Raw genomic sequence first — 11210 nt, forward strand, 5'->3', positions numbered from 1 at the left:
TTCTTAGGGCTCATTCTGCTGGATCATTATGAATGATAGACTCTGGCATTCAATTTAAGCAGCTTTGTAATCACTTTTCGACTCCCAAAATTTGGCTCTGTTTCTCAAAGAAAACGGGATTCAACTTGCAATATTTCAGAAAATGCCAAAGATTTCTCGGTAAGTTACCGACGGTAACGAAATCTTCCAATGAGTTTATGAATGATAATCTTTTAAGTCACATAATATTTTCTCCACTGCTCTTCTTCCGTAGATTCTGGACCATTTTTTGATTCAAAACGGCATTGGCATTTGAAATGTTTGAAGAGAATCCGAACTTTATAATGGAGCCCCAGAATGTGTTGTAAACCTAAATTATTTTATTTACATAGTTTGATGAACATCCCACATTCGTCAGATCACGCTCCACTTGGTGTAACCAGCTCTCTCGTTACGCCCCTGTTCGTCTTGTTCCTACCGGATTCGTAGCGAACACCTGTTTTGCAGGACAGTCGTCCGGCATTATCGCAACATGTCCTCCCCAGCGTATCCGGCCAAACCATCCCTCCATGAAGCCTTCCATGAACTTTTCACTAGAGTGATCCTAGAACTAATAAAAAAAAAAACAGAAATAAAATAAAACAAATTATACATAGGAATTCTTTCAATGCTATTCAAATGACAAAAATGACCGAAAAATGAAAAAATGACACAAACGACGACAAAAATAAAAAAAATCACAATAATGACATAGAAGACCAAAAATGACAAAAGGAAAAAATTAAAAGGAACAGAAAAATGACGAAAACTACAAAAGTGATAAATAACTATGACAAACATCACAAAAAAGGAAAAAAATAAAATAACAAAAAAAAACAATAAGTGCAAAAAAGATCTAAAAAATATAAAAATGGCAAAAAGCACTAAAATTACTATGTACAATGAAAATTTTAACAAAAATGAGAAAAAAGCTAGATATAAAAGTATTGAAAATTATGGAATGACAGAAATCGCCTTCTAAGTAGTGTTGGTTATTTTACATTTTTTATAACTCTTTCGAATTGTTTATAATTTTCAGATGTTTTGTTACTGTTGTGATTCGTTTTTCTATGTTTAAATTTTCGTCATTTTTTATCTAGGGATTTTCTTAAACCGTCAGTTTATCGCAGCAATTTTACAAGAATATATTTATGTTCATTAATTATATCAAACGGATATAATGATTTTAGATGCTTTTCGTTGTCTCCAAAACTAGCCAAACCGGTTGCACCATGGGAAAAAGTGTATAAACCGAGAAGAATTTCAATATCTTCCCTCCTACACGAACGAAATCTATGAAAATATACTTCCCTTTAGTGAAAATTATTATGGATGGCTTTCACCGTGGTCTATGCCACCAGCGAAAAAATAAAAATAGCAAACATATTTGGAGCAACTTTTGGTTTTGTTGCAAATTGGCTCAAACCCATTTTATTGTCCCCCCATAATTGTATGATCTAGTGACTTACGTGTGTTTATTTTGCACCATCTTTGACGACGTCACTGCCCTCTTCGGGGCTACTTCAGGCTCGATGAGTTTGCACGACGAAATGCGGGCTTCCCACTGTCCCAGTGCCATTGCCGTATACTGTACACCGCGCTCGGTGTGCTTGCTAATCCAATTCACCAGTCGTTATTCCTTGCACAAAACAAATTCGTCGACCTTCGCTGCTTGTGCGACACGCTTCGGTTGACCTCACCCGTGCCGCACCGTTTAGTTTGTGGCTCCTCACCAGGAAGTCACTAGAAGAAAGCTGCACCGCACTTCCTCTTCTTTACGCGACCCTCCTCCACGTCACGTCTGATTATCCAGTCCGGTTTGCGGGAACTGGATTTATGTTTAATGATGCTTGGCTTCGATCTGAAGCTGAAGAAAACTCACGCTTCCTCCAGGCGCACGAGTTCGTTTCGGGATCCGGTGCCCGAAGATGTCGTCCGTTCCTGGCAAAAACTCCTTCACCCTCGACTGTGTTCGAAGGCACATGCAAGCTGTACGCGTTCGCAGCGGTTCCGTGGACCCAATGTTTTCTCGATGAAAGGTCGAACCGCTCTGTCATCAGCTGTCCCAAGATCGGTAATGTTCTGCTTCAGATCCCAAAAAGGATTGGCTATGCGATGCTCCTCTTTCTACAGCTGCTATCTGGCCGTTCGGTGCCCAAAAGGGGAGAAATTGGTGGTCTTTCCAACCCAAACGATATGCCAAGCAGGCAACTCAGCTCCGAGGCAAGTGGTTTCCGGAATTTGTCTCCACGCTCTGCTATAAACAACTGTTCCCGAAAGGGAAAGCGAAGTGTACGACAATGGTGCCGATACACGAGCCAGTCGTCTGACGATCGGTTCGCAACGGTTTGCAAAAGCCGCATATAAAAAAAAAAAAAAGGCCCTGTCGGATGAAAAGTTCCGATCAGCAACGGGAATCGTTTAAAAAATGATGGTCTACTCACTCTTACGGCCTTTTTCTTTAGCTGGTTTAAATTTTCCCCAGCGATCACCTCGTGTCCGCTTTTGGTGGTGGCGGATTTTCTTTTTGCCTCTGCCGCCAAGCGAAATCTGCGGAGTAAGGGCTTCGGTAAGCGCGCTGCTTTAGCAGGAATTTAAATTCCGAAATTCACGCTTCGCGTGCTGGCGACAAAGTTGCTGGCTCTTGTTGGCGGAGCAGAATATTTTCGGGTCCTGTGGTGGAGAAAACTGTTCGAGGGAGTTTTAAAATCGCGCTCTGGATGGCGACGATGATGTATCCGCTTACCTGCGGCAAACCGATAATGATGCGGCAATATGTTGCCGTTTTTCAGCGACTTCACCACCGGTTGCACTTTTCCAACCACCTTGCCTAATTACGAGGGAATGGGTTAAATTTAAATGTTTGCAAGTTCGCTCAAATATCGTATCAGAATAATAATGAAAAAATCTTAAATGTAACAAAATATTCGGAGAAACGTTTCGTACGATTGCACATAGGTAGTTTCAGACGCCGCACAACGAAGATATAGTGCCTTTTTAACCCCTAATTCTCCTAAATTTTGTAATCAATCCAGAAAAACACTGGTTTGGACTACAAAATTTTGAACAGAAACAAACCTATCTTGTGTGATTTTTCACACAATGAATCAAATGAAGACTGTTTGAGCTACCACACGCTTCGGAAAATGGAACTATGGCTGATTTCACCCTCCATCTCCTATATTTTTAAATTAATTCTTAAAAAGTAAGTTCGGACTTGAAAATTTGGAACCAAATGAGACCTATCTTATGTGATTTTTTTTCCGAGAAATCGGATGAAGGCACCACACGCACCGGAAACTGGATGAATGGCTGTTTTCCTCTCGATTCCCCTTCACTTTTCAATAAATTCTGAAAAATACTTATTCGGACTTGAAAATATTGAACCAAATAGGATTTACCGTGAAAGCACCAATGGCCGCGCAGTACCAATGGCCGCGCACTTTCAACTTTAATCTTTATTTTCTCCGAAATTCAACAACGAAAATTTCTATGTTTCGCATTTTCGGATACCTCCGCTAGGTATCTTTCACTTGCCATACTAGAAATAAATTTATTCTGCTTTTTGAGGTCAGGAGAAAATAAAAACAAACATCGTTTTTGTCGGATGCCATTTTTTCTGTTGTCCTTAGCAAGTGAGCTAAACGGGTCCCTTTTTGAAATTCAGTTTTTTGTGTTTAATTCGAGCAGCTTGGCAAAAATTTTCGAGCGTAAATTATTTGTGGCTGTATAACGAATCAATTGTGAAGAAAAGTGAACAGTTTGAAGGTTCTGTTGCGGAAAAAATGACAATATTGTTGTGCACGGCCATTGGTACACTTGATTTTTGAATGTTTCTATTGCCGCGCACGGAAAGTATTCTAGTATTTATCAGCAGTTAAACTTAGAGAACTTCTTCAGAATTTCACAAAGGTTACATAAGATTCACAGGCAAGTTTTCCAATCAATGTTTTCCTTCATAAAACCGGCTGAAAAAACACATTTTTTTGAAACAGTGTCAGAAGAAACGATTATCTAATAACGGCGCGTTCGTAAATTGATTTTTTTGGGCGATGCATCAGTCGATTGATTTGTTTGGTAGATGTCAAATCACTTTCCATATGCTTTTGCATACGTTTGTTTGGAATTTACGAACGCCAGCATCGATAAAAAAAATCACTTCGATAGAAAAAATCAATTTACGAACACGCCGTAAAAATTGCTACAAAGTGTTGGAAATTTGAGGTTAGATAGCAATTCGGATCTGTTTACGTTTTAGTTGGTCAGTTTCATCGTGGATTTTCAGACAGCTCGCCGAATTTGTGATGATTCATCGAAATCGGAACCGAAAACTTTGTTCCAATATATCTTCCGGCAAAATAATGCTATGTAAAAATGGCACCTCATACTAATTTTGCACTAGACTAGTATCACAAAACAATGACGACAAATCAGTATTTGATGTGTGAATCTTGAAAATCCTTACCTGAGAATAATCGCAATGAGTCTGAGAGCCATGTAAACAGCATTTTTAACTGTTTGGATACCTTATTCACTGTTTAAACCAAATTAAGAAGTGCGCGGCCATTGGTACACTTGTGAGCGGCGATTGGAACAAGCATCATAAGCGTGCGCGGCCATTGGTACACACACTTTTTACAAATTCGCGTTTTTGTGACGTTACAATGAAAAATCTCTCACTTTTAAATTTTTCCCTTAAAGAACGTAAGTTTTACTACGTGTCAGTGCTTTTCTTTTCGGAATCGTACAAAAAACGATTTTTGTACGGCACAGAGAACATTCATCATTGCTTAAATGCGCGGCCATTGGGTCCTTCGGTATATTGTATAATTTTTTGAAGGAGTCGATTGAAGGCTATTTTAGCCACCGCATGCACTGCTAACTGGATTAAAGTTTGTTTCATACTCAATTTCCCAACATTATTCATATAGGTAGTTCTGAAAAAGCTTATTCGGATTGGAAAATTTTGGAGCAATGCTATCTTGTATGTTTTTTTTTTCTAAGGAATCGAATGAAGGCTATTTGGCTGTTTTATCCTCAATTCCCCTACAATTTTTATTCAATTAAAAAAAACTTGTTGGGATTAACAATTTTGAATGAAATGAGACATTTCTAATGTGATTTTTTTACGAGAAATTGAAAGAAAACTATTTGAGCCACCGCACGCATTGGCTATTTTACCCTCATTTTTCCAATATTTTTCATTTAATTATGAAAAAGCTTGCTCGGATTTGAAAATTTTATACCAAATAAGATCTATCTTGTGTGATTTTTCCGAGGAAACCAGATGAGACTACCACACGCTTCGTAAAATGGAGTTATGGCTGATTTTACCCGATTCCTCGAAAAAAAAACACATAAGATAGGTCTCACTTGGTTCAAAATTTTCAAGTTCGAACACTTTTTTCATAATTAATTTAAAAATAAAGGGGAATCGGGAGTAAAATCGGCTATAACTCCACTTTCCGAAGTATGCGTGTTAGCTCAAAAAGTCTTCATTTGATTCCTTGAAAAAAAAAATCACATAAGATAGGTTTATTTTGTTAAAAAATTTCTCATTCTCATTCAAACCAGTGTTTTTCTGGATTGTTTACAAAATATAGGGGAATAGGGGGCACTATATCTCCCTTCGTAAGCTCGTGCGACGTCTAAAACTATGTCCAATAGGTTCTTGGGATATTCTCAATAAAGCAAAGTATATTTTCATAGATTTAGGCCGTGTATGAGGGACTAAAAGAGGTTCTTCAAACCTTTGATTATAAGGGAATATTATATTGAATTTCTTCGCAGTTTATACACTTTTTCCCATTATGCGGTTTGTAGTAACTTCGCAATAACAATTACTTTTATGAACCTTCCGGAAGAAGGATGAGACATTTAATAACAATTACTTGATTAGTTAAAAATCTGGTAGGTAAAATACTAGAAAGAAAAAAATACCAGTTTTGTTCTTCATTGAGATTGACTTGAAATGGAATTGAAAAGAAAACTGTTTTGAGGAAGGAGTTCGAAAAGCACATAAATAAATAAGACAAGTGTATGATTTAGTAGCCTCGTATCGTACAGTAATAACAATTTTTTTATTTCGCATGTTTTGAATAGGTTTTCAAAAATGAAATAGTTATCGATTTCAAATTGATTTCTGCATTCCTACAATAAGCTATGTATTTACTACGCTTTTGTTGGTTCCACTGGTGGTTGACTGTCGGAATCGGTACCAGGGCTCGTTTTCTCCTTATTCCAGCTGGCTAAACCTTGCGGCAAGGTGGTATCCTCTTCGAACGATCCGGTACCCTCGACAAACTCCTCGTATGTGGACTTCTCCGGGAACGGTCGTTTTCCTAACAACTCAATCATATCGTCTCGACTGAGGATTTCGTTTTTCAATAGCCGTTCGGCCACCTTCTCGACGTCACTCTTATGTTTAATCAACAGTTCTTTCGTTCGAACATAGGCATTGTCAATTAACTTCCGGACTTCTTCGTCGATCAGCTGGGCCGTCTGTTCCGAGTATGGCTTAGAGAACATTGGATCCCCGGGCTGAGAGGTATCGAAGCTGACGTTACCCACTGCCTTGTTCATGCCGAAACGCGTGATCTGAAACAATGAAGGAAATTTAAAAACTTGGCACTAGAGAATTCCTTTAGAGGTGTATTACCTGAGCATACGCACTATCGGTGATTTTTTTCAAGTCATCCTGGGCTCCAGTAGTGATTCGATTGAAGAAAATTTCTTCCGAAATTCGTCCACCAAGGGTCATGCACATTCGATCAAAGAGTTGTTCGGTTGTCAGCAAATATTGATCCTTTGGTAAGTACTGGGCGTAGCCAAGACCCTTTCCACGTGGAATAATGGAAACCTTCAGGAGAGGATCCGAATGTTCCAGGAACCATCCGGCTACGGCATGTCCAGCTTCATGATAGGCAACAGTGCGCTTTTCATCTGGTGACAGGACATTGGTTTTCTTCTCCATACCAGCGATAACTCTTTCAATTGCTTGTTCAAAATGTTTCAAGATGATTGAATCATTCGAGTCACGGGCAGCGATGAGCGCTGCTTCGTTACACACGTTCGCAATATCTGCACCCGTAAAACCCGGTGTAAGGGCTGCCATTTTGCGAGCCAAGTTCATTTTATCCAATGCCGTCTTTAGAGGGCCCAAATGCACTTTGAAGATACTAGCACGACCTTTGATGTCTGGTGCTGGTACGAAAATCTGACGATCAAAACGACCGGGACGTAACAATGCTTTATCGAGGATATCAACACGATTAGTGGCCGCTAACACGACTACGTTCGTGGTAGTGTTGAAGCCATCCATTTCTACAAGCAGCTGGTTCAATGTGTTTTCCTGCTCAGAATGACCACCGAAACTTTTGCCTCCACGCTTGCGACCAACGGCATCTATTTCATCAATGAACAATATGCAGGGCGCATGTTTACGAGCCATCGCGAACATGTCTCGAACGCGGGATGGACCGACACCCACAAACATTTCCAAAAACTCCGAACCGGACACGGTAATGAAAGGAACATTGGCTTCTCCAGCCGTGGCCTTAGCTAGCAAAGTTTTACCCGTTCCCGGTGGCCCGGTGAGCATGGCGCCCTTGGGAATTTTAGCTCCCAGGTCAATGTACTGCTGCGGATTCTTTAGGAAGTTGACAAACTCCATGATTTCGATTTTGGCTTCTTCGCAACCCGCAACGTCCCTAAAAGTTTAGATAGAAAAATATTGTTTTTTCCTTAAACCAAAACGAACTGGAAGCTTACTTAAATCCAACGGTAATTTCGTTGGCGTTGATCAGTTTAGCAGTCGATTGCATGACTCCTCCAAAGAGACCCCCACCCTTTCGTCCTCCGCGACCGCCCATCATTTCGGATGAACGACGCATCATGTAGACCAGGAAACCAATAATCAGCAGAGTAGGTAGCAAGCCGGTAAGACTGGCGGCCTCAATTTCCGTACGATAGATGACGGGAACAAAGTTAACCGGTTCGATGTTCATATCGGCTTGGGCATTTTCCAGATTCCGTTCGAATGAATCCACACTACCGATGTTAAACCATAAGGTACCCTATAATCATACAAATGATGAATTTATTTAATAGTTTGAAGACAATTGGAATAAACTTAGGTACTTACGGCTGAATCGGCAACATTTCCTGGGGTTAACTTTATGCGAACCCATTTTTTGTTCACAACTTCTAATTTCTCAACGATACCACGAGCAAGATAACTGAAATAAAAAAAAATGCAAATAATTCAACAATTTGACGTTTTTATAGAATATTTCGTATTCACTTATTAACGAATTCCTTCCAGGCGATTTCCTTGTAACCCATTTCAAAGTACGCAATCGACGTAATCAGAGCTATGCCGGTCAGCGCTCCAACAATCATCATTTTTTCTTTTTCGCCACCCTCTCCGCTTCCACCGATCGGCCGACCGGATCCTCCGCTGCCAGATCCACCACCACTTTTTTCTCCCCTGGGCTGTGGGCCAAACATACCCAGATTCCAATCGTTTTTCGGTGGGCCTTGCTGAGACTCCTGCGGGGGTGCATTTTTACCACTGCTTGAGGACGAGCCTGCGGCTGATGAAGTTGGTTTGGCATCCGATTTCCCTGCAGCTTCCTGGGATTGTCCCTTTTTGCTGCCACCCGGTTTGTAATACTTTTCGAATCCCTTGGGAGGTTTTTCGCAGAATAGTTGAATGCGGTGCAAGAATTCGTTCCATACTTTATTTTTACTGGATTGAAGATAACTTATGCTACGTATTATCTGCTAGATAGAGAAAATGCATTATTACCATAATTCAATAAATACACGAATCATCATTTTCAAACCTTTTCACTATCGGTCGAGTTGACTGTGCGATGTTGACGACTCAAACTAGCCAGAGTTGATTCCAGCTTACGAGCTGACGAAAGTAGCCTGTATGCCATTCTTCCGATTACTTTCACCACGTTATTTTATCGACACACAAAATGTTCCACCAGCTTTCGACAATGCATTTAGTGTAAAATCTGTTGTTTTAGAAATGCAACAGCATATTGATATTAAAAACTATTATTACACAATCTTTTTTCGAGTAACCGATTGCTTGGGCGACGATGGCACGGCAGATGATTGTGATCAATTTTTGCGAAATGATGAAAATCCCACACCGCGAGTGAAATGTCAAAACTGTCACAAATACACCGCCATTTATTGAAATTCAAATCGATTTCATGAGTTTACCCAGAAACAAACAATGCAAAAATAAGTATATTGATGTTAGAGCATCCGCACCGAATTGGTACTCAACTTAAAGTTCACAACACTCGTTTAAAAATTCCTTCAACGAAGGAGTTTCAAAACTATAATGTTAACTTTTCAACCGAATCGATCTGAGAAAATTTAAATGAGTGTAACCATATAATGCACGTGAAATCCAAAACCTGCTTCACGAGTAAAAGAAAATATTGGAAAAGATTAAGTGCTACACATGTCACAAACGAAGGTTAAGCTAGAAATTATCAGAATTATTTCTGAATGTTTTAAATTAAATTGCAAACAATATTCGAAAATGCTTTTTTCACAATTAGTTCGCTGAAAGCTCATACTTTTAGATTTTAAGGAGCACAGCAAGCATATCTCTCACCATAGCGATGGGTGGTTTTCCTCGGACCCGAGAATCAATAATGCTTCTAAAAAAATTACTTTAAAACAGCAAAAATTCGAAGAATAAAAAAAAAAATATCCAAAACTTATAAATACCGCAGATCACTCATCCAGGTGTCAAAACTAGGTTGAATGAGGCATGGCAATCTGAATGGAATAGGTCGCAGAATCTTCTGAGACGTGTTAAACCATCTATATGTGCTTACACCGACAGGAAATGCGCATCTGAACAGCGTCTGTTAACTAGGTTACGTATCGGACACACTCGTTTAACACACAGCTTTCTCTTGGAACGATCTATACCTCCTGAATGCTCTTTTTGTGGAGTAAGAATAACTGTCCAACATTTTCTGGTTGATTGTAGAGGATTTGATCAAGCCCGACGAGCCTGTGATATGGAAGGTTCAATCTATGATATTTTATCGAATTGTACAAGCAAAGAAACCAACGTTGTAAAATTCATAAAACTCTGTAATCTGACGGATAAGCTGTAGATGTTTTTGTTGTTATAGTAACAGACACGAATGCCATGTAAATGGTAAAATGTCTTTAATAAAAATAATAATAATAATAACTCATCCAGGTCCCAACCAAGGTGTGTACAGATAGGTATGTGTTTCTAAAAAGCTTGGAACCAGCCATCCAACCGATGTTGGTGTTGCATTAAAGTATTTTATTTTTTTTATTAAATTCGAGATTTTTTAACTCAAAATTTAGTTCTTTTTATAAGCGTTTAGTGTGGCGAATTTCAAATAACTTTTTTCGTTCAATTTGGCAGCACTGCCAGCGCACAGTGGTGCAGAACATCAATCTAGCTGTACGAAATTAATAGCGCCCAGGGATGAAGAGATAGAGATTTGATGTCTTCAGCAACATTGTTCAGTTTTACAAGGGGCATATTCTAGTATCAAAATTTTTGCCAAGGGGTCCACCGATAGCGAGATAAAAATGCTAACTTTTTTGTTTTTCAAATTAGGGCTTTGATGTCTTCGACAAAGTTGTTTATCTAATCAAAATACATAAGTTTGTTGAATATGTCAAAGTCCTGTCACATGACCCTCAGGAGTTACAGTCAAAGTAAAAAAAATCTCTTGAAAAAACAGTTTTTTGAGCCTGACACGTTGTAGATTGGATAAAATGGTTCGCTGTCTTTGAAACAAAGTTGTTACAAGCCACGATCTACATTTGTCTCATACATTATGATGGGTTTAGAAGTGGCTGAAGCTCTATAGAAAGCATTTAGTGTATTTTATTGGCAATTTTGGAAGGCTCATCCATCAAAAAGTGCACATTTTCGCAACATCCCCTTTTTTGTGATTATTTTTGATGATAAGCGGAACCATTTCCATTTGAAATTAGCGCGGAAATCGATGGAACTAGTAGAGATTTGAATGATTGAAAATACACATTTTATGTAAAAATTACCTATTTTACTTATAGAAAAAACGTTAAAACATTTAATTCCCGCATACTAAAAAACTATATCTCAAACAGTATATACGATTCATCTACAGCTTCAGAAAAAGTGA

General features: G+C 39.0%; 1 protein-coding gene across 2 annotated transcripts; it reads right to left on the reverse strand.

Moving 5' to 3' along the window:
- Positions 1 to 6079: 6079 nt before the first annotated feature.
- LOC129757138 (AFG3-like protein 2) lies at positions 6080 to 9183 on the reverse strand. Of its 2 annotated transcripts, none has more exons than XM_055754261.1 (6): positions 8865 to 9183; positions 8321 to 8799; positions 8162 to 8255; positions 7789 to 8093; positions 6677 to 7727; positions 6080 to 6615 (listed from the first exon to the last, which is right to left on the reverse strand). In XM_055754261.1, exons 1-6 carry the CDS (start codon positions 8961 to 8963, stop codon positions 6190 to 6192), a joined length of 2454 nt encoding a protein of 817 aa, XP_055610236.1. In that variant the 5' UTR covers positions 8964 to 9183; the 3' UTR covers positions 6080 to 6189. The 2 variants fall into 2 exon arrangements, with proteins under 2 accessions (XP_055610236.1, XP_055610235.1); XM_055754260.1 differs by having other exon boundaries at positions 8321 to 8802.
- Between the last annotated feature and the right edge of the window lie 2027 nt (positions 9184 to 11210).

This window comes from Uranotaenia lowii, chromosome 3 (genome assembly GCF_029784155.1).
Source record: "Uranotaenia lowii strain MFRU-FL chromosome 3, ASM2978415v1, whole genome shotgun sequence".
Classification (NCBI taxonomy): domain Eukaryota; kingdom Metazoa; phylum Arthropoda; class Insecta; order Diptera; family Culicidae; genus Uranotaenia; species Uranotaenia lowii.